The sequence below is a fragment of the Lepisma saccharinum genome, chromosome 17 (genome assembly GCF_977018435.1).
Source record: "Lepisma saccharinum chromosome 17, izLepSacc3.1, whole genome shotgun sequence".
Classification (NCBI taxonomy): domain Eukaryota; kingdom Metazoa; phylum Arthropoda; class Insecta; order Zygentoma; family Lepismatidae; genus Lepisma; species Lepisma saccharinum.
In genome coordinates, this window is record NC_139245.1 from 22,672,468 (window position 1) to 22,696,438 (window position 23,971).

At 39.6% G+C, this 23,971-nt stretch overlaps 1 protein-coding gene across 6 annotated transcripts in view; it reads left to right on the forward strand.

Annotated features, from left to right (window-relative positions):
• vari (MAGUK p55 subfamily member vari) overlaps nt 1-23,971 on the forward strand; it is a 123,472-nt gene that overhangs the window by 42,180 nt on the left and 57,321 nt on the right. For 4 of the 6 annotated variants that reach the window (XM_083139110.1, XM_083139111.1, XM_083139106.1 and 1 more), the window contains one exon: nt 22,817-22,938. In XM_083139110.1, coding sequence (XP_082995236.1) covers nt 22,817-22,938 — 122 coding nt within the window. Of the gene's footprint in view, nt 1-10,476; nt 10,551-22,816; nt 22,939-23,971 lie in introns of all 6 variants that reach the window. The other 2 variants (XM_083139107.1, XM_083139108.1) reach the window with 1 other exon arrangement.

Below are 23,971 nucleotides of genomic sequence, written 5' to 3' on the forward strand. Positions count from 1 at the left end.
ATACCCTTTCATCTCTTCGCTCTAGTTCTTTATTCGATGCTCTTTCTGTTTCCGTAACAATGTACATAAGTTTTGTACCCACTGGACAGAAAATTTGTGTGACGAACTTCTGTGGCGGGTTCAACCGGTAAGGCGCATGATTTTTGTTCGGCTGACTGGATTCGATCTCGAAGGTTGGAGCTTTTTTCCTTACTGTTGCGAATCATAGGAATGGTTCTTAGACGAGAACTGGAACCCTCTCATCTCATCTCGTGAATGAGGATGCCTGTCTCGTTCTCGTCACGATTTGTAACAGTCTCGAGCCTGGAAAGAGTAGATACAAACATGAAATATTTAAAAATACTTATTAGAACAACTAGAAACATACATTTTTGTACATTAAATGGATACACTTCGTGAACAATATGTCTATAAGTACTCAGATAGTTAATCCTTTATATGTATGAACAAGTCGCATAGTAAAGCATTTTTGATTTAGGCGAAATTTGGATTTACAGTATCCTACATTGTAATTAACCATAATCTGAAATGACACAAGACCTTCGGACAGTAAGACAGACACCTACCTCGGTCTAGTTCGGAAGGATCTGGTCTCGTTTTTGGCCTTCATTTTAAACAATAGTGTCCGTCTCGTCTCGGTACCAGCTGTATCTTCCAATCAGGGGTAGACAATTCTAAAAGTAATTCATGCGCCATCACCTTTTCCTTAGGAGGCAGGGTGTTTTTTTTCTTTCTTTCAAATACGGGTTAAGAAAGCCATGAATCCAACTAAGATAAGCAATGAAATGTGATCTTAGAGTAATTAATTTATTGATTAATATGGATTAAAATGAATTAATTCTTAAGCCGGCGTGGCCTTCCTAAAGAAGGTTCAAATGGTAACGGCATAAATAACGATGCAGTACTGTATATGGCCGGCTCTACCATATCGCTTCAAATTTTAAAATAATTCTGATTTCATTAAAAAAACACGCATACTGTACTCGTTACTAAAAGATAAGGGTAATGGAAATGTCCGTAAGCGAACTCGAAATAAAAAATAAAACTGAACTTTAAAATTCAGGCGCCATGTATTTTTCTACCCCTGCTTCCAATCATATTTGGAGTAGAACTTGTGAAGAGAGGTATATGTTGTTAAAAGGTCGTCAACGTGGGAAGGTTTAGCCCCAGTGTTTCTCTGCTCTCTCATGGTACGGGGAAATTTTACGATGTTTACCCCGAAGACAAATAAGCTACTTTGCAGATATGAGTAATTTCTTGGAGTGATGGGAGATAAGTTTTGCCGTTAATGGCCTGTTAACATGAGATGTAAGAGGGTGGAGCTGCAGTGTGGCGGTTAACACTCGCGTGTTCTTTTCCGCCTCAACCATGTTGTGTGTGTTATTGTTTCGTATGAAATAATGCATTCCATTGAGTAAAACAACCGATTTTAAAGTGTTAATTCCTTGCACTTGTTGCACGAGACCATATAGGTACACAAAGGCAAAGGTATTTTCAGCGATTGCTTACGCTACTGTGGCTCTTCACCAGGAATTAAACCGTGGACCTATTACATCAACATGAAAGCACTAACCATTAGACATCTAAGAGAAATTTACGCACAAACTACACGTGTACGTGTAGTAATAGATGTAGCTTCATTTTACATTTTTGTTCGTGTGTTGTTTGGAAGTAATGCAGTATCAAAAGAAAGAAAGAAACTGTTACATTTTAATTTAATTGGAATGTAACAAACATTTACTTTCTATATGTAAAAATATAGAAAACTAATTATTAATTATATTCAATATGCATTTCTGACCAACAAATGTTTTGCGTGACGTAAATTTTTCAAGTGTAAGCTTTACTCAGATTTTCGTTGCTTTTACATTTTCTTACTTAAACATACTAGGTTTACGAATGCAGGCTCAACCACAGCTCGAACCTGGGTGTCTAGCATGCCATGCCCTTCTTGTTTCACCTGTGTCGAAATGCTACGGGGTCTGTTGCTTTAGGCCCGCTTTAGACGAAAGGGTTTTCCTCAGCATTTTTCTTAACATTTACGCCAAGACCAAAATGTTACTGTGTAAAGTGAAAAATCTCATGGCATATTTCATGGCATTTCTCAAGGATAGAATCGGCTCTATTTCCGTAGTATTTTTCGTAGCATACGAGGGTCACTATTTATGTTTTGAGCCTAACAATGAAAAAACAGGAATTTGGCATTGAAAACTGCTTTATTGTTTTTCGAAGTATTCTCCTTTATGGTCAATACACTTTTGCATTCGTTCGAACCATTTGTCAAAGCAGTTTTTCCAATCTTCTTGAGACACCTCCATAATATGGTTTTTGAACGCATCAACGGCGTCTTCCGCCGACGAAAATCGTTGCCCACGCAATTTATTCTTGACAAGAAGAAGTCATTGGGTGCCAAATCAGAACTGTATGGCGGATGACCCATCAATTCGATTTTTTGACTGTTCATCAAGTCGGTTGTTAGACGAGATGTGTGACAGCTGGCATTGTCTTGATGAAGAATGAACCGACGGCGTTTGTTTGTTTTCCGTATTTGACCGAAGACCTCTGGCAAACAAATTGTTGTGTACCATTCAGAGTTGACCGTTCTACGTTCCTCTAAAGGCACAGTTGCCACATGACCAGTTTTCCCGAAAAAACAGGCGACCATTTGTTTCGATGTGCTTCGAGTGCGAACAACTTTTGTTGGATTGAGTTCATCTTGAAACACCCATACAGTCGACTGTTGTTTACGATCCGGCTCATATGCATATAACCATGATTCGTCACCTGTTAGAATCTTATATACGTCTTTTGAAGCACCATGATTGTATTTCTTGAGCATTTGTTTGCACCAATTGACGCGAGCGTCTTTTTGAGTTTTTGTCAAATTGTGTGGGATCCAACGAGAACATACCTTTCTCACAGCTAAATGATCATGTAATATTTTATATATGCTGGTGGAACTAATGCCTATGGTTGCCTCAATCTCGCAGTATGTCACATGACGATCTTGCAGTATTAGGTTTTGCGCAGCATCAATGTTTTCTTGAACAACAACTGATTTTGGACGACCTTCGCGAATCTCGTCGGTGAGCGACTGACGGCCACGATTAAATTCGTTATACCAGCGTTTCACAGTGGCAAAGGATGGGGCTTCATCGCCAAATGTGGAAGTAAGTTGATCGATGCACTCTTGTCTTGATAATCCACGTCGAAAATCGTAAAAAAATCATCGCACGAAAATGTTCACGAGTTAATTCCATTTTATTGTTGTCGCGCAATCTCCAAGGCTACATAAACAACACAAATGAAGCTATTGACAAAACATTTGAAGTACGTTATGGTCAATAATGCCAGACGATTCCGTGCAAACGTCAAATCGCGCCTAACTTCAATCAGTGTTGCCAAGGCTGAAAATATAAATAGTGACCCTCGTAACCAATCGGAAGCGATCTCTAGGTCACGAGTGCAAATGGAATGGCGGCCACGTGAGTGGCGCTGCTTAAATACATGTTTTATAGCGTTTGCTGTACACGTATGGAAGAATATTTTAGTTGTTTCAATTGTAAACAACGTGAACTCACAATAGATGGTGTAACTCGACATGCCTTTCGCTTTGTATATACAGTATTATACCTACATTGTAATCGCAAAGACTAACCGAAATATTACATGAAATGCTTCCGTGTAAAGTACTATCTGCTTTTGGAAGCATTTACCTACGTAGCATTTATGCTAGTAAAAATGTTAAAGGAAATTCTTTCGTCTAAAACGGGCCTTAGAGATACTGATGATGTCGACAGTTCCTCGTATCTCCCACCGTGGAGCTGTTACATCTGCTGTATGTGCCTAAACATTAGGTAATCTGAGGTTTAATATATTTATTGAAAATTAATGTAAATGTTATATGATCAGCAGTAAAAGACATCAGCTATCTTGCAGTTGATGCATGCAACACGTTCGAAGAGTTGCAGCTTCGTAGAATAACTTCACAACAGCACCCGAGTTAATTTTGAACAACTTAAATGTAACTCTGTTACTTTTTTAAAGGAACACTGATATATTTAACGAAGTTTGTTACCTCCACACTTTCAGTGAAATTCTCCGAACGACACCAGGTATGGATATATGTTTTTACTTTCAAGATGAACCTGCTCATTCCTAGTGTAGGGGTGGATGAATTCCAATATTCGGATTCGGATAATTTTAAGTTCGATTTGAACCGCTAGTCGTCCCTGTCTGGAACCAACGCAGATAAACGTTAGCTCTCTTCTATTTTATATGGCAGTTGCAAGGTTCGATCCCTGGCTTACAACTTTGCTCTTGACTTACTGTCGCGAGTATAATTAAGCATCTGAAAATAGGCGGCAATGAAGTCAAACTACTTCTCTCTGCATTCTATTGTCACTCACGGTAGCCACGGGCTACTCACGGCCGACCTATTATACTGCATAGGTAAGCAGTAATGGTCCTTAGTCATTGGTGAGACACGACTTTGTTGGAGAAAGTAATTTCACATTTCTTCACCTCATTTAACAATGTTTGTAGGTAGAGTGCAACAGATTGTTTTTAAAAGTCTAATTAGCAACCTTTTACATTTTCCTATTTCATTCTAATTTGTAATTTCCTATTTGATGTTGACCTTGTGCCGATATCACTGCACGGCTTGCGAAAGCGTCTTCCTTCTTGGTTTTATATCCGGTGAGAAAGTATTAAGCTATCTTTTCACTTGCTGCCTCCGGTGATGAAATCACTTTACATTTAAATCAATCCAAGAATGAGTTTAATTTTCAAGAATTTTCCAATATTGCCAAGAAGTTGGTAGGCCACCTTTGCGGAACTCATTTCCATACTTCCTGTTCCTGACGAAAATACGCACACTACTTCACTCCCTTTCCCCAAAGCGTAACAAGAGTTGTGTGTATCTTTAGCAAATCTCGGATTGGAATGAACATATAATTATATAATAACATTATAATCTTTCCCAAGATGTCAAGAGTACACCCTGGAAACTCTTAGCCTCTTTGGTGCAGTCAGGCTGATCCTCTCATAATTTCTGTTTTCCTCTGGTAGTACTCTTTAGAGCCTCAGCTATCGTCACAGGCATAGAGGGTTATGGGCTTTAGATATTTGTTGGTTTTAGTCTCCATAGGAAGACTTTAGGACGAGTTGTGACCAGGACATTCTTTATTGTGGTTCGTGAGCTTGTAACTTTCGGATTGACCATTACTGGTTTTGGTAATATGTTAATTAATTGCTGGCCAGCTACAAGGTGTAGTGTTAAGTAATATGTTTCCATGAGTGTAATTTTATGTTATTATTGCATGTAAGTGTATATACTTATTGGATTGTGCTTTGCTGGATGTTAGATTCCCCTGTTTTTTTATCTCCCCGGTTGGGGGAGCTAGCTGTCTTACAAAAGACCGTTGGCAGTGGAATTTTCCAGCGCTACGGGGTCCACGTCCACGGACGTTTACCCCGACTATAAAAAGGCCAGTGGGCTTTAGCAAAAAAACAGTGTTTCCCCATTGATCGACGAAAGAGGAACGTCTCCTCAAGTTTAGTCCACTTATGGTGGCTAAACTGGATATAATAATGTAGCATCTGGTTAAGCCAGCCCCTGTTGCTGTCCCAAGTCCCCTTTTAGAAAAAGCTTTGAATATGTGGATATTTCCGTATTGAATAATTGATGCCCAAAAGAAGGAGTGAAGGCGTAAGGAAACGCATTTGTAATGAACGGAATATCATTTAAGCTGAGGATAGGCCCGCGGAGATAGTTATGCTAACTCTGCGGTAAAGGAAGTGCCGATGGTTATGCCATAGGTGCGCAATATATTGGTTTAGAGATTTGTTAATTTGGTCTATGCAAGACACACATGATTTAAAGAACTACGGTCCTGTCCATTTAACAAGTTGTATATTCACTTTCTGTACATGTGTAAACGAACCAGGGACATAAAAATATAAATTCTATGTGAAACCCCCCTTTCGTAATTCCGGCGAAAAAATAATCTGCTCGATTGGCACCCAGGGTGAGGTGAAAGGAGAGATTGAGGTATTAAGGTAGGAAGTAATCCAGAGAGCCGGATAGAAACGAGGGATAAGGGGGGCCGACACTCTCACAAGCTCTGTTCATCATTTTGTTGTAAATAAGCTTCTTTCCGTCCTGCGCGAAGAGGCAAATACCCAAGGCGCTGATGCACCCATTAAAATTTTATAACAGACAATGAGGCATTTCCGGGGCACGAACCCAGAGCTAATGCCAGGTTCGGGTTGTTATATTCAACGGGAGGGACCTCCTCTTCAGGTAGCAATTGAAAGTGGGAGTTCGCGAGACCAGACTGCTTAGAAGCCGGAATTCGGAAGATCGAATGCAGGCAGGCTTGCATCCATCCAGCCCACCCAGTGAGCTCGCGAGTAAACCTACAAAGCCGTGGAATGCATAAAGATCTGCGCGGGGCCTGTGCCAACTTTGTCAGAGATACACAATGTGTCAAGCTGCGATCGTAATGGACGAACCGTTTTAGTTCTCGCGTATGAATGCCCACGAGATCTGCAGATGACTTTCGACTCTTGTTAGCGTTTCTTTCTATCCTTTGCCCATCGTCGGTAGTTCGACATGAATGACTTTATGATCCGTAATTAATGACTATTTATTATTATTATTATTATTATTTTACGTTGCGTATATTTTCCTTAGTGTTCGCAACCATACATCAACACTTCATATTATTAATAAAATTAGTGGTGGTGGTGGTGTTAGTGTAACGGTCTAAAGCCATGTGCCCCAGGTTCGAATTTCGATTAATTGATGTTTTTAGTCCACTTTATGCACAGTAAGGCTAACCGGGACTGAACCTACAGTTTAAAGTGGAATCCGAACCGGTATCGAACCCGAGCCCCTTGTCGAATTTCGATAATGCATGGCTGTTCTTTGTGCTTTGCTCTCTTCTATTGCGTCACTTCATCCATTAAACTAGAGTTTACACAACGAGTCATACACATGAATTTGCTACAGTATAAACACAAAAATACGATATGAAGCTCCACTTATTTGCACATTAATGAAGGACTGTTAACAAGACCCATGTTCAGTATCATACACTATGATCAGGAATCAGAATTTCCAAAAGCGTAGGTGTAGCGTATATGGCAAACGGTTGTGAAAAAAATATATAGTCAAAGTTTCCACTAGTGTGCGTTTTATTACTAGCAGTAATATTTTTCTCATTTCAACGTGCTGTCTCTGATATTTTGATTAGTCGGAATATATATATACGTAACCTTCAGAAAGGTAGGAAAAATAGTATCGGTGCTGTTGTGGAATAGCTTATCCGCAACAGAATTGGTCCCCGAATCCTCCACACGGAGAGATTCAAGCTGTTAGGGTGAGTGTGAAGCAAACGCCCACGGAGATTCCATTTCTCCGTTGGAGCAAGGAATTCGATTGGGCGCAGGCAGAAGGAATCGCATAAAATGAGCTTCCGAGACGAGAAATTGATGTCGTCCCTCTCCGAAAAGAGAGGAAGCTGGCTGCAAATGAAGATGTCAAATGAACTGTTCCCAGAGGTCGGCTTGCGAAAAAAAGGAGTATAATAAATGGACTCCTGTTCACATAATTCACCGAGATATTTTTTCCCTTTACAGTTTCGAAATTTAGGACGAGACAAGTGGAGGTTTTTGCCAAATTGAGCTCGCTATAAAGTATGTTTCTTTTTCCTTCATTGATTTAGTTCTCAGAATGGAAAGTAGCCTTTTTATTTGTGCATTTATTCAGTTGTGAATGAGCACCACTCCTACACACATAAGAGGGAGACGTGCTTGGACCAGTGGGCCAACAACCCGAAAGTTATAGAAAAGATAAGTGATAGCTATACGAAAACCTCTGTGCTTCCAGTAAGTGGTAACTCAAATCTGCAATACTTCATGCATTGGTGGATGTGGAGACCCTCATGTCTAGATCTAGGATTTTCATGACTTAGCATATTTTTTTTGGTAAGGGTGATCTGTTTGTTAAATATATAGAAATTCGTATTGTGAAGAAACTAATTGAATTAGGGTGCTTTTTAAGGTCATATTTTGGCATATTTGGCCATTTCTACGTGATAAAGCATATTTTGGTGGATTTTCGGTCATATTAAGCATATTTTTGCTTTTTCAAGAAATATACATTCATTTTCCAAATGGATTCGTTGTTACTCCCATGTTCACTCGAGTTTTTTTCTTTTTGGACTGCAGCAAAATCTTACTCATTTTTAATTGAAAATATACATAAAGCTTTCATTGTGCATTTCAACTCATCAGGGCCCATAAAGTGAACTAAAATAGTATGTACCTAGATATATGAAAATATTTCAGCATAAGTTAGATATTGATGTTTGAAACAGTCTAGTTATAAGGGCATATTTTTCAAATTATAGTGCATATTTTGTAAAATTTTAGGTCATAAGATCATATTTTATTTTGCATATTTTGGGGATTTTTAGGTCTTAAAAATCCTAGCCTTACTCATGACTGATTCCAAGCCTCGGTCAAAGGCCCGGATGATTTAGGCTACATATAAGTGGAGGCCTTGGAGCTAACAACATTGTGAACTGCCCCTCCCCTCAATATATAATTTCAGTTATAATTTTTTGGCCAATTTGGTTAGTATTGTATTTTTTTTTACCAAATTTTAAATACCTAATTTTCAAAATTTTGTGGTTCTTCTCAAAGCAATTTTTCCACAGAGCTTTGCAGCTTGTGGCCCTGACTGTATTCCTTCTCTCCCCCCCCCCCCCGGGGGGGGCCCTGTGGATACATTTTTTTATATAAATCGGCCTCGAGTTGCAGTACACGAATATATATTTGCCGTTCGAAATGTTCGTAGTAACGATACTTACCACATTTTACTCATTTTTGCTACTTTCAAAACTCTTTGCAGACTAACATTTGTTTTTGGAGATTAGCGCACATACTATCAGGCATGTTAGAGCTTCATTTGCGCTACAGTTTCGAAATAATAGTCTTCGAAATGTGAAACGTGATTTAGGAGGGCTCCAAGGGGAAAGGTCACTAATATTGTGATGACGATAACTGCCACAAATTTAGGGTTTTTCAGCTGAAATATTTATAGAAGCTACCTGGATGATAGGTGTGGTGCTAACTGATCTGTGTTGCGCGTGCTTTGTGATGTTGAACTGAACTTGTTATAACTGTCAAAATAGACACGTTTGGATATGACGTAGACATTGGCATATAGATTTAATGATGTGTCCTGGAGATATATTTTAAAAAATCAGCGATATTTAGACGAGTAGTTTTGCGTTGAAAACCTACATATATTGTAGGCTCCTCCAGTAAAGTGTCGAAACCTAAACCTATGCAAAAATGTTGAAAATTGAATAAGCTTACTTCATCCTTGAGCAGGCGACTAAGGTTCGAGTTCCAGGGGCTTCATAAGACCCTGGGGAGCAGGTGGAGCTTTGTGTTGATCACACTTTGGTGCTGTGCGTGGAAAATCTGGCTTTCTTGCACACGAATTGTACTTTTAACACTCATCCATTTTATCTGTGTGCGCATTTGCTAATGCTTTGTTATACATTTGCTGGCCGCCTTTCAATTTACGAGTAATTACCTTTCGAGTGCTATTATCTCTTCCATTACGCATTCATAGTTGCCAGAGCTCTCAAACAGCTCAACTGCATTTGACAATCCGCGCTCCGACTCCGCTGATGAATGCCCATTAGCAAGAATAAATGGCTGCGCTGGGTCGGATTAAGCGATGACAGGAACAAAAGAGTCGAGGCCAGCAGTAGGTCGAACGGCAAATCAGAGAAAACGTACGCAATGCGTCTGTCCTTTGTTTCGGGACACATTCATTTTCCAATATGGGCAAGTTTTAACAGAGAGACTGTGCTTGGCCTAGTTTATGTTCCGAGAATCTTTAGAAAAAACACGCAAACAAAGCATTCTTTCTTTTCCCCCATAATCGACCCCTTTGTGAAGGCATTTTTGAGTTGTAAGTAAGTTTCACCAGAATCGTAGAAGAACGGTTGGGCTACACTTTTCAAGTGAGGATGAAGATGATCCCTTTTATTAATTGTGTCATATTCTTTTGTTGAGAGTTCGCTTTTGTTCGTGAATATTGCAGAAGTGCATCAGAAATTCAATAGACGCTCATTTTGGATATTCGTGGGGTCTGTTTAGTATTTATTTATAATCGATTCATACTGCTTGACAAATGCAGCTTTATTAAAAGGCCTGTGCAGACTCTACATGCATCTCAACACTATATCACCATCACAGTCTCAAGTGTGTGTTTAATAAATTGAACAGATGCTGACAAACATCTTCCATTCCCCAAATAAATGAACATAGAAACTGCTTAATGTGAAAAACGTATTCGATATTAGAGTTCCAAAATAAACAGTTGCAATCTCATGAATGAAACGAGTTACAATTTTCTCAACTAATTTTATACCGTTCTTCATTTGTCAGGTGTAAGATGCAAGAATCCAAACTTCTTTTCGACGATCTTTCCTGGAGAAACTACTCCAGAAGCGCTGAAACGGGTAGGTTCCTTGTATCTTTCACTCACGTAGTGTTGGACTCCATCGCCAGGTTTATAACCGTATGGATGTCATCTACCACCCTCTTTCTCTCGTAACTACGTCATTTCGACATCTTCGAATGGGATCCGTCCCAAAAATGTGAATGGTACCAACTGCTTTAGCGTCTGTACGGACGCACACATGAGCCATTACTGCAGATTCCTTATTTTTATTGTATTTCTTACTTTATATCCTCGATTATTTACACCTAAACATAACACACGCATTATGTAAAAGCTGAAGAATTGTTATTATTTCGGTCAAGTTTTTAAATATTATTTGAAACTGGTTTCTCCCATTCATACCATTAAACTCCTAACCTAAAGATGTAGTAAGTTGACATTTAGCTAAATACGAACACGAACGAACATACAGAAAGCTCAAATTGCATCGACAAGAAATCAGGTTACTTTGTGGAAGTACACACAAGATAATCTTGAGAAGAGTAGCAACAGAAGAAAGTATTTTCTTTACCCTTAAACATATTAAAATAAAAGATGTATGGACGCAATTTAAACGTACTTCGAAACAAGATCGGACATTTATACTTGTGGCGCGTGACTAGCATTTTTATGAATTTACCGGTGAAATCAAATTGTCCGTGTCAAAGGAAACTGAAGAATTATAGCGATGGCAGAGAGCCAATGATCTTAGGTCGGGGACGGATGTGTATTTCCGTCTGTTTCTGTATTCGGCATACGTTGATGTTAAATCGACCGTGAACGATACTCTTAGATCCTTCTCAGTTCTCTAAAATTAATCGACCATGTTTGGCAGCTTCCTTATGTGCGTCGCCTCTAAATTCTTCTTAACCTTCTTTGTTTCAGCTGAACACCTTTACCTCAAGAAACAGATGGACTGGTTCAACCCCTCACACACTCAGTTGTTGACGCATATACAAGAACTTATGTACGGTACCAAAGTCGTATCGTAGTTTTTGAATGGTGATTTATACAGCCCACTCATGCTTGCTTTCCAAGTATATTTTAGACATAGTAAGAGACTCGAGGACAAGCGGGCATCAGTTATGCCGTAGTATAGTGCTAACGTCGTCGCCTTGTAATGAAGGGTTTCCAGGTTCGATACATGTGTGGGGGCATAGTGGTTCGGATCCTATTTTAAACTGTAGGTCCAGTCTCAATTAGCCTATCGGTGCATAATGTAGACTTAAAACAAAAACTCGTATTGAAACTCGAGGACAACCACTGATAACCACAGGACACAAATGGACCATAAAAGAGACATTCCTCAGTTTTGGGATGGCCTTCGTAGAAACAACGATGGTTTGCTCACAGAGTGCAACTCTTGATAATTATACTGTGTTAATTCTCAACTCGGGCGGACCGCAATATGTTGCCAGAAAAGAATGGAACAGTAGCCACTTTTTGTGCCACTAACAAAAACGGTGAACTCGTAATGCCTAGGTTCCTAAGAAACTATTCGTTATCTGTCTTTCTCCACAATTGGTTACTCTGTGCGTAGCTTTAAAATTAAATTGAAGCCGTGAAATGTTCACCTGGAATCGAACTTCAGATCCCTTGACTGTAAGGGGCAAACAACTAAGCTATTAGCTATGCAGTAAAAATCGAATTTTACTGACAAACAGCTAACTGTCTTTTCTTTGAACTGTCGATGCAGCGTCTATTTTTCTGACTTTGTGTGTCAAGATCACAGATTCACTAACGTGAGATATCCATCCCTATATCTCTTCCTCGTGTTCACTGTGATGTAAGAGCTACAAGAGTTCATACCTCTTGATACCGCATACCTTCCGTCTTTGTCACAGCTCCAAATATTGAACGCTTCGCGTTGTGCCCATTGGAAGAAAAAAATCAAAGGCAACGTCGTATCTTTGCATAAAACTCCTGTACATCACATTCAAATGTCCCATTCACAGACTCGAGCGATGCTCCTCTGGACAACAGATATCTGCCATTGATGCGGCAAATTTACGACAATGGGACGGAACAGGCGGAGTTCCAACAGGGCTTTCTTCCAGTAAGTGAAAAGTATGCATTTTACGGTGCTTTCGACGCTGTCTTTCTCTTACAAGCTTTGATAAACTGTTAGTCCGAAGGTCACTGCTTTAGAAAGTTCGTCGGGTTCTTGTCACGTGAAGTAAATTTTTGCACAAAATAACCTCCCTGTTCCTTTCTTTGGAAAGTAGTCCTCGGTTACTCCTGCAGATACGTTTGCTTGTTAGAGCTTTTCGAACAGATAAGGTGCAAAATCATTGACCCCACACAAGGCTCGCCAAGAGCGTCGCTGGCTTCCCCCAGTCTGCACTCGATCAGAAATGCTTTTAGCAACGCGCCTGCAGGTTAGATTACTCTTTGAAAAGTGGCGAAGCATGTCAAGGTAGAGTTTTTTGATTCACGGTGTTTGAGTGCACTTTGTGCTCATGTAGGCTGTCGTTTCTAGACCTACAGTTTAAACTGTGCGATCTTCCACCGGATCGTGCCTTCCAAGTCCAAGCATGTAGAGACAATGAAAATGATACAGAAGAAAAGAAGTGATTTTTTTTTTTTTAAAAAAAATAATCGTAATGGTAGAAAATATAATAATAATCTGTAGGGATGTTCGTGCAAAAACGAAATACCAGTAAATTGCGCCGACTTCCATGGCGGAGTGTTTAACACAACGCGCTACGACGCCAGGGGTCCCGGGTTCGAATCCAGGCCTAAACATGTGTTACTTGTGATTGTCCCTTCATTAATTTCATCATATCATTGCTGATCCTCATCTTTGGTATTAGCCAAAAGTTGCAGAAAAGCGAAGTAAACTAAACCAAATCAATCAATCAAGCCCATAGTTTACTGCAGAACTTGTTCTTATTCTATTTTGAAATAGCCGACAAACAATGTTTTTAGTGCTATCAGTTGATCAAAGTTCGCACAGTGCCTTTGTTACAAGTGCATGTCAGTTGTACACTCACGGACACTTCTGGGTTATAACAATTCCATTAACTTTCAATGGAATCGTTACAACCCAGAAGTGTCCATGACTGTACAAAATAATGTAAATCCAAGACACCGAACTGCTATTTTTCTTCAGCAAGGCGGAAGATCGATGAACCAATGGTGAGGCTGAGATTTGTGATGTGAACTTTGCTTTACGTAGAACCTCTGTTTTTCATCCTGTTACATGCTGTTGTTGACTATCGGAGGAACAGGCCGTGTCGACATTGCGATTGCGAATTGAGAGTTAGAATGCTGATAGAAGCTTTACGTCTGTTTATAATGTCACGGTTTCATGCAACACGACCAGAAAGGAGGAAAAGGAATTTAAAATGAGTAGAAAGTGAATCGCAATACTTCCCATTCCTTTGATATTGCACGGTATGTGCACGAACCAGTTGAACGCTAGCGAGCATGTGGTATAGTGCAACGCACGCTAACACGAGAATGTTGGTGTGAAAAAGGCAAACAACTTTTCACTGTAACGTTTTCCGTTTAGATTTTACAACTCGCTTCGACGCGACGATCTCTCAAGAAAATGGATTTAATCGTGAGTATATGTGTATGCAACCACGCAGCACAGGTTCACAATTTCCACTAGTGAAATAACCATATACAAAATATGCGACTGACCTATAAAAAATCAGGTAGATATCCACTTGACCTGTTTAAAGAAGAGAATACTCATAGCCCTAGTGTAGTAAAGTAAGTCAGGTTTAAATAAAATTTTCATGTAACGAAGTCTCGAACAAGACTGATAGTCTCACACTCGTCTCGAAGGATCTGTTCTCGTTCTTAACTCGATTTTTACAATGCTTTCCTATCGGATATGAAATTGTAGTATTTTTGTGCCCGTAAATGGTGTTAGTTTACGTCATAGAATAGCTTATTGTACTCTTTTAAATATAGCACTTCATGCATAATTAAATTTTACAACTTTGCTTATCACGTCGTACGAAGCTTTATCGGGACAATCAGATCACGCACACTGCATTCTTTTGTTAATGCTAGTTAATAAATATTTGCATCTACGGAACTATTGAGTCCTTAAGTCTCACGGATTAGATTGCCAGAGATTTTTCACTAGAGCCGCCCATACCTTGACTTTTCTAATGTCTATTTTTTCATTGTCAGGAAATGATTTTGTGTGTGAACAAGTATTCAATATAAATTTTGTCTGCGCTTAAGTTTTGTTTTATTTTATTTTTCTTATTTAGCATAGCTTTTCTTCCACTTTTCGCTAATCGCAGCGATGAAGATGATTGATTGAATTTGATTAAATTGATAAAGGGAAACTTACCTTCACCTCGTAGTGCGCTTTTCTAACCACTCCACCACCAGGAGAACATTCTGTGTGTGTATATATCACACGGCTTCTAATTAAATGCATTTTGAGTTCGTGAGAGTGCGGAATGGAGAATAATGTCCAGTATGGTCATAAAAGTATGCAGTGATCTCCCATTCCCTTGATTCACAGTGGGGTTTCTGTATAATATATATTCCTAACTGGGAATAATTACTGTTGGTTTTGCTGTCCACTGCAAGTTCAACTGCACAGTGTGGGAAACCACAGTTACATGCGCCCCGGCGTCCATTTGAAGAATGAACCTCATGCGGTTTCTATGGTTGTCGGTGCCAACCGCCATGTACATAGAACGAACGTACTGCATGCTGGTAGAAAACAAACCACACCGGGGAACGCATTGTTCGTATGAGGGCCATAATATGTCAAATACGTTTCGAAAATTTCGCAAGATCTAATTATCTATTCTACGTAATTTAAATCTTGAAGGAGACTGCGCATATGTAGCACGCTGTTTTAAATTGCTGTTTAAGATTGCTTGAGTTTGATTTTTGTTTTAAGTCAACTTTATGTACAGGAAGGCTAATCGGGACTGGGTGGACCTACAGTTTAAAGTGGGACCCGAACCACTTGTGCCTCCACCGTTTGAAGATTATATACACCTTTCTTAATATACGTGTATTTCCTGTTCCTCATTTCCTGAGATTTTTTTTTTCAGCGTATAAATTGATTAGAGAAATTATTTGATCTGAGACCGAAACAGTCGTGTATAAATCCAGAAGATCGAGAACGAGACAGACCTCTGTAAAATCGAAACGATATCGAGTTTCGTGTTCGGTCTGGTTCCAGACTTTGATGTGACATTGAAAAAAATTGCCGCCGGCTTTAGACAAAAGCATTTCCATTAATATTTTTGCTGGCGTAAATGCTTCCAAAAATCTTATAGCAGATACTAGTTTACACGGAAGCATTTCATGTAATATTTCGGTTAGCGTTTGCGATTACGATGTAGGTATAATATATACAACACGAAAGGCATGTCGAGTTACACGGTCTATGGTGAGTGCACGTTGTTTACAATTGAAACGACTAAAATATTCTTCCATACGTGTAAAGCAAACGCTATAACGTTATTCCTCTCGGTTGAATAGTTATCCTGTTTTAAAAATGTGATACATTGTTTACATCTCACGCGGCCGCCATTACATCTGCACTCGTGACCTAGAGGTCGCTTCTGATTGGTTATGCTACGAAAAATGATACGGAAATAGGACCGATCCTATCCTTGAAGAATGCCATGGCATCTGAAATGTCATGAGATTTTTAACTTTACACGGTTGTATTTTGGTCATGCCATAAATGTTAAGAAAAATGCTAAGGAAAACGCTTTCGTCTAAAGCGAGCCTGAATGAAATGTACTTCAATATACGACTTCTTCAGATGTATTAATCTGATATTCACTTGATTACTATCATATTGTTTATAGTACTTCCAAGCCAGTTCATTATTTAGTGGCAATTGCGAGTCTTGTTTTGCGTGGTTGCACATACAGTGACCACCAATAAAAATGGAACACACATATCCTGAAACACTCTCTTCTCTGCATGGTTTTGCGTGTGTTGCCTAGGCAGAACTTGCCATTGAAAATCTGATATTGAAGTTCGTTCAACGCCGTAGAGTTGAAACCCACATAATACCATGCAGGGAAGCGAGTTTTTCAGGATATAGATGTTCCATTTTTTTGCAGTTGACTGTACCTTGATAATAAAATGCCGTTTTTCGAGAACTCGTAGGGTCGAAACAAGATACGAAGCAGAAATAAAGGTTATTAAAGAATAGTTGTTTGCGTTAATGATCTTCATATGCTCTGAAAGTTTGTGAGGCGACACGCTGAATATTTTACTGCTGCTACGTATTTCAAGACTCGAGACTAGACTGATTGATTTGGTTTATTTTACTTCGCTTTTATGACGCTTTTAGCTAATCGCGAAGATGTGGTCGAGTGATGGCACACCCATGTCCAGGCCGGGATTCGACCCGGAGACGAGACAGATCGCCTCATACATGAGTCGAAAATCGTTTGGATACTGTAACTTGAATCATTGTAAGCGGATAACTTGTAGTGTTCATCACATAGGCGCCGACTCCATGGGGCTTGGGGGGGCTCGAGCCCCCCCCCCCCCAATGTTAACGATGTGGGGGCAGAGCCCCCCAAATAATTTTGCTTAAGAGGCTCTAATGTATTATTTTACTTCTCTTGTAAAGTTTACTCTGAATTGTGCCACGTGTACTTAACTTTAAATACACATTTGAAATGTTCTTGACCACCAACTTGGTGGGGGGCTATGACCAAAGACAGCAAAACACATGACTTATTAATATATACTAAGTATGTAATTATGAGTATTGTTAAAATATTTACTAAAAAGAGTTTCAAAAGACGATGTGCATGAACTAGGGTAGTTCAGGCTACAGATGGCTCTCACATGACATTCAGAACGAGATCATTGATATATTAGGGAGGTCTGTTTTGCGCTCCGTGGTACCAGATATTAAAAGTCGGTAATATTTTGCTATTATGGTTGACGACACTTGTGACATATCCATTTGTGAACAATTGACATTCTGCATTCAAACTGTGAGTGAAAATTTTGTTATTTTTGAGGAATTCATGGGCTTTTACGAGATTTCGAACACTGAAACCAATACTTAAAAAGGGAGGGAGTGAGTCATTCATTAATTTATTTCAGTGTTCAGAGCACCCCCAATAATTTTGACAAGTCGGAGCCCCTGGATCATCATTCATCCTTATCGTCGAGATGAACCTTCAGAAATTGAATAGCGACGACAATTGGTTGTAACTCATGTGCTGACGTAGGTAACCAATAAAGGCGTTGAGGTGGACATCTTGGGTCGCAACTCCAAGGTGCGTGGTTGCCGTGGCGTCGGAGCAATTTGTCGCCAAGTGGCTGATCGGAAGGCAAGGAGATCGTGACCGTTAAGCGCCTGGACGTGATTCTAATCGGCCCTTTGTCATTAGAGGACGCGAACCGAAGCCCGTTCCGTGATAAGGCACGAACTCTTGCAAGTGTGGAAGTTGCGTTCACATTGATCGCCGCGGCCGAGTCGATTGGGGGCGGAGGGAAACTGGGATGCGATGGACCGCAGGGGCGCAGCATCCGACGCACGGACAGCCTGTGGGCTGCGACAGGGCTTCTGCGCCCGTCGGTGACACGTCGCCTTCTTCTTGCGTTGACTTGGTTTTCGGTCATTCTTTCGGATATGTAGATGAAGGCAGTGGCGAAAGTTTCCCGACTGAACGTTGATATCTAAGTAAAGCTGGTCCACGTGGAAATTCTAATCTCGAGGGCAACGGTAAGGCCGACAAGGCACCTTTTTGTTGAAGGATATGCAAACGTGCAATACGGGCCCGTTTTTCACCCTAAGTTGCGATTTTGAGACATATAATTTACGTGTCTAAATGTGGACGGGAATTGTAGACCGTTAATTATAATTAATAGACGTATCGTTTAATTTGAATTGCCACTCCATATCCTTGCCCGTTAAAAATGTTCGTAGTGCGTAACATACATCCCACATTCAGAGAATGATTTAATTTTATTTTTGTTATTTAGCGTCGCTTTTCTGCCGTTTCGGATAATCGTGCCGAAGAGGATGAGTGATGACATTTGTTACGGACACTCACAAATGACTCCCATGCCCAGGCCGGGATTCGAACCCGGGACTACACTATCGATTATTCAATATATTTTCTTACACTTGAATATAAAATTTATTAACAAGTACAGACATGTCAAATGGGTGAGTCGGGCTGCATCTGACTATCATGAAGCTCTGTTGCTGCACGATTTTAAAAGGTAAAGCCTTTCCCTGCACATTGCTAGAAACCATTTATGCTCACAAGGGTGGTGGTGGGGGGTAAAGGCTTCACGCATTCACAATCTCGGCCATTGTGGAGGCGATGTGATTAGGAACACGCTCTGTGCGGCCCTTATATTTTGAGGATACGCACAGGGAATATAACAACTACTGTAGGTGTGGTTTTTCACGAGTATCGGCTTAGTGGCCGGCGTTCGAGTCCCAGTTTATGCACGAGTGTAGTGTTTTCCAAAAAAATGTTAAATAATACAACTTTGGTGAAAATTGCTTAATTTCATGTAGTTTCAACAATATGATCTTATTAACAACACGTTTTATATTGCGCAATGACATTCGTTACCACCGTGTTTGTATGATTGATATTTCCGCCAAGAGCTTCATGATACGCAAGCGGCACCGGAAGAAATAGTCTGTGAGAAGGTCCATGCTTGCTCACTTCAGCTTATTTTGATGCGTGACATCGCGTTGCAGTGACGGTTCCTGCAAGGAAGGAGTCAACCAGGAGGACATTAACCTTTAATGAAGGTACAGGAGAGACTATGCTTATCTGAGTTCTTGACCTTGCCAGAGCTCTCAGTAGTTACGGGTATCATTGTAATTTCGAGCATAGATTTCGTGTCTATTAGTTTAGCAAATATAATTGTGAAGTCAATTTGGAAGTTCTGATTACAGATTACATTTGTCAGTATTTTTCACATGGAATAGAAGCGCATTAGAAAACTATATACTTGTGAATTACATATATCCATGTCGGTGACTGGTAGATACAACAGAGATGAATTTGACAAATGTCACTCAGCAAGACGCTTGTTTTAGAAATGTCATGGAAACCGGGAGACTAGGGAATCACAACAAATGCAATGGTTAGGACATGTTGGGTAGATGAGAGAGGGAACCTGATCCCCTGCCTATAGACTCTTGAGAAGGAAGCTGTAGCAAGAAGAAAGAAAGGAAGAACAATGATGGATGATGTTATCGGAAGGTTTGAGGACAATGATGATTTGAGACTGGAGAAGGAGAAGTGTAAACACGGAGGATTGGAAGGTTATTGTGGAGGAGGCGAAGCGTTACAGAGGCCTGTAGTGACAGAGAGAGACAGAGATAATATTGATGGAAGAATATATTCGAAATATGTTCTACAAAACATGAAAGCTCGAGTTCATTAAAGCACAAATCTTTCAGGTTGTGTTGAGCTCCTTGTTTGACTTCATTTTTAGATGCTGCTGTCCGATGTTTGTCACTTTCTTATTTTGGTTCAGTTGCCTTGTAACAACATATCGAATATACAGTCCGTCTTAGAATTTATGTTGGACCGGCATGTTCATATGCAACAACAACAAATAACATGTTTCGAAAGAAATTGGTTGATGCGGGATGACAGACAGGCCAGCATTTTCTCCGAGTGGGATTAAGTATACAATTCAGAATATTATAGACTTCTAACTTGTACGTTCAAAAGTGTTTCTAGTGCTGTTTTGCTCCAGAATTTTGTATTATTGACTTTATGTTGAGAATTAGACCTTTATTGTTAACTTTTCTAGCTGGATTAGTCTTGAGATTTCCACGACTAAAAATATTACATTTCGTAAATAACCAGTTTTTAAACAGTCTCGAATAGGATGTTTCAGTGATGTAGGATCGGCAATAGATCATCAAAATTTGACCAAAATTTGTGATTAGACATGAAATCACCCATGTGAATGAAGGACAAACGGTGCAGTTTCCTTCACGAAGTGGTAAGAGATAAATGAGAGGAAAATATATGCTGCCTGGTGTCGGACGGAAGCTAGAATTTTAAATGAGTTTGGAATACTTGGTTAGGGAGTACTTTAGTAACATATTACTTGATAGGCTATAACTATACAAAGCAGTTAGATGGAAAGAAGAAAGGTTGAACAATATGTTGGACCACCCCCACTCAAAAAAGTGCCTAGTAGTGAAAACTAACAATTTATCCAAACAGCCCTCAACGCCCCCTAAAATTTTTCACAAAGGCTCATTTGTGGTCATTTTGGTTCTAAATTTACCCTTACACCCTGCTTTCCCCAGATAGCGTAATAATCGACGTAAGAACTAGTTGCAACTGCTACATCAGGAGAAATAAACAATCTTGAATATATCAGTCTCTTTGTTCAAAATTTGAATGCATTTCGACAAAATTGAAGTAAACGTGTAGCTTATGCTAAACTGTATCTGTGATGAGAGTTATGATTAGATCCGTTTAGAAGTGTAGCTTAGTGCGCTTCGTTTTAGAAAATGCAAGCATGAACAAAAAGAAAATCAAGGAAACCGTTCTGAAATTCGGGAGACGCCAGTTTCCGATTTCGAATCCCAGCCTGGGCATGTGTGTTCTTTGTGAGTGTACCTTCATCAATTTCACCATATCATCACTCATCCTCATCTTCGCAATTAGCCAAAAGTGGCAGAGATGCGAAGGAAAATAACCAAATCAGTCAATCAAACAAACAATTTACGTTAAGTACGGAACAAGTAATGTGTAATTAGAGAACTCTTTAAACACTTCTTTAAAAAACGTAGACATGTGTTTTATACGTGGAAATGTTATTTTCTGCTCCAGGATTGTAACCATTCTTTATGCAGACTGTACACAGCGAAAGGATTTCGTAACACGTGCAGGTCTGCAGTAAGAAGCTGTTCTGGAGCTGCCGAAAAATTTATAGGATGGCCTCGTGTTCAGAAAAACTGAGGTGTATCTATCTGACCCTTGACAATTCGCAAGGACACGCGCTGTATCCTGCGGGTAAGATGGGGTCTCATGAGGTTTTCTCCCGAGTTTTTCTTTTTCTTTCTGCTTTTTCCGTAAGTAATCTTGGAAGCGGCGAATGGAGCGGTCTCCAAGGTATGCATTGTGCCTCGTGCAAGACGTGACCAGGTGTTTAAGTCTCTCTGTGGACGAGGAAAAAGAGCAATTCTTCGCCCTCAGGTGCGCCGGGCGTCGGAGAGGCTTGCAGTTTAGTCCCACAGATGGCGACTGAGTGCAAAGCGAATGCGAAACGATAATCCGCTGCTTCGATACAGTCATGCAAGCTGGCCCGTTGCGTAACGGATGATTTTATTTTCTTGCTTTATTAATACTGAATCACGTAACGATTCGGGTAAATTGCACCAATCACCACACGATATTGGCCATTCTATATCTGTCAGCATAATAAAATCTCGTTATTTAGCAGGCAAAGTTCCACCACCCAACGCTTTGTCATTACTCATTAGCTATATAGGTTACGTACTAATTATGGGCTTTAAGTAGCGAACTTTCGATGTCGAGTCTTTGCTAGTCTCCCTTCATCAATTCCATCCAATCATCATTCATCCAAAAGTAGCTGAAAGTGACGTAAAATTAGAACTACCAATAATACAATACTAACTATAATTTTGATAATGGTTACGAATAAGGAGACTAATGGAGACATGGAAATCAAGAAAAACAATTATGCAAGTTTACAAAAACAAACCTTTTGATTTTGAGACTTTTATTTATTGTCTTTTGATATTCGCTATTAATACGTTGCATGTTTTCATGAATGATACCAACAAAGATTAGCTCTGTAGGGTAGTTTAGTATTAGGAATATCTTATTTCGTAGTGACCACACGTCCAGTATTCCTGAATCGGATTTTCATACAAACTGACAGGTTGAAATTCAATTTTAAAGTATATGCATGAAATTGATGTTCTTTTATGGGTACACTGTATAAATTTGGCAAAGTTATGGAAAGTTGTCTCAGCTGTTTAAAACTGGACTTGCGATATTTGGAATCCCAGAATTTAAAAATATATAGCTATAAATTACAATTTGATTTTCAGAACTGCAGCTGATTATGTGTGTTGAGTACATATTTTACAGACCCCTACGGTGGGACACAGCATCATATTGAACGTAATCTTTTTACACCACTATAGTAAAGGGTTAACTTCTACTACGGCTGCTTATATTGCTATTATTTCCCCTTTTTTGACATGTTGCTGCAGGATATTGGAAATCTTGAATACATTGTTTTTCTGTTAAAGAAAACACATATTATACTGACATGTTTTTCTTCTTCCAGCTGCATTCCAACATGTGAGGGAGAACATCGAGGAACTGAATGGGCGGGTGGGAGCCAACGATACTGATCTCATTTTTCTGAAGGGCCTCATGGACAGCCCCATTATGAGGTCGCTTGTTAAGGTACGTTGCCGAAATACTTGCTAGTACTCTCGTATTTATCTCTTTCTATCTTTTTTTTCCTGCAGTGTTCAGTAGTGGCAAACCGACACATGCCCAGTTCACTATAATTTGAACGGTTGTTGTTGTTGTCCTCCTTTTCGATTTTATTTCTCAGGCTCTTCGTATCTATGTTAGTTCTAACCGGGAAAACAAAATTTTGTTTCTTTGAGAATTTGTTTGTCACAAGTATTTCACTGTTATTCATTAAGGATTTGTATTATTATACCCCATTTGAAGGAGCTGAAGTGGCAATTGCGTTAGATCTTTGTAAAAATAATGAAAATCATTCAAGAAAGAAGTATATTTTAGCAATGGAGGTTTAAATGAGAGCACCTTTTAAGTAGTATGCTTCGGTGATATTATCATTGTAATGACACAGTTTGAATCGTTGTTAGCGTCTAGAAACAGTCTAGCGCGTATATTTTGTGTATGCAAGATATTGGTGCATTATACAGCATGCCCTCCACAATAAATCAAAGATAACGGCAATTGTGGAAAGGGCATAGTATGTTAAAATATGGAAAATGAAATCTCAATTCGAACACTGCTTATTGCATAACATACCCAGGTCGGGGTTCGAACTCGGGATCCCTGGCGTCATAGCGCTTTGTGGTAACCATTCCGCTACGGAGGTTGGCTGATTTAATTAACTCATGCATATGGTAAATGTAACAAATAATATGATCAAAGCTCTTAAATGAAAACCAGTGTCCCCGGTATTGGTTTCATGCTAGGAATGATTTCAACGCATTAGCGTGGGTTTTATATGAGGATACTGTTGATGAATCTGTGTTTAGAATCATACCCACTTTCTATGCTTCTCAATCAGGAATCAAAGTTGGGTTGTTGATTGTATATACATACGTGATCACCCGCATGAATATCTAAGTAATATCGCCATTTCCCCGTTGAAATGAGCAATGCCAAGTGGTAATTTGTTGTTTGTGTTTAAAGCAACTGTGTAATTTGAGCATTGTCTCGCATCCTCGATCAG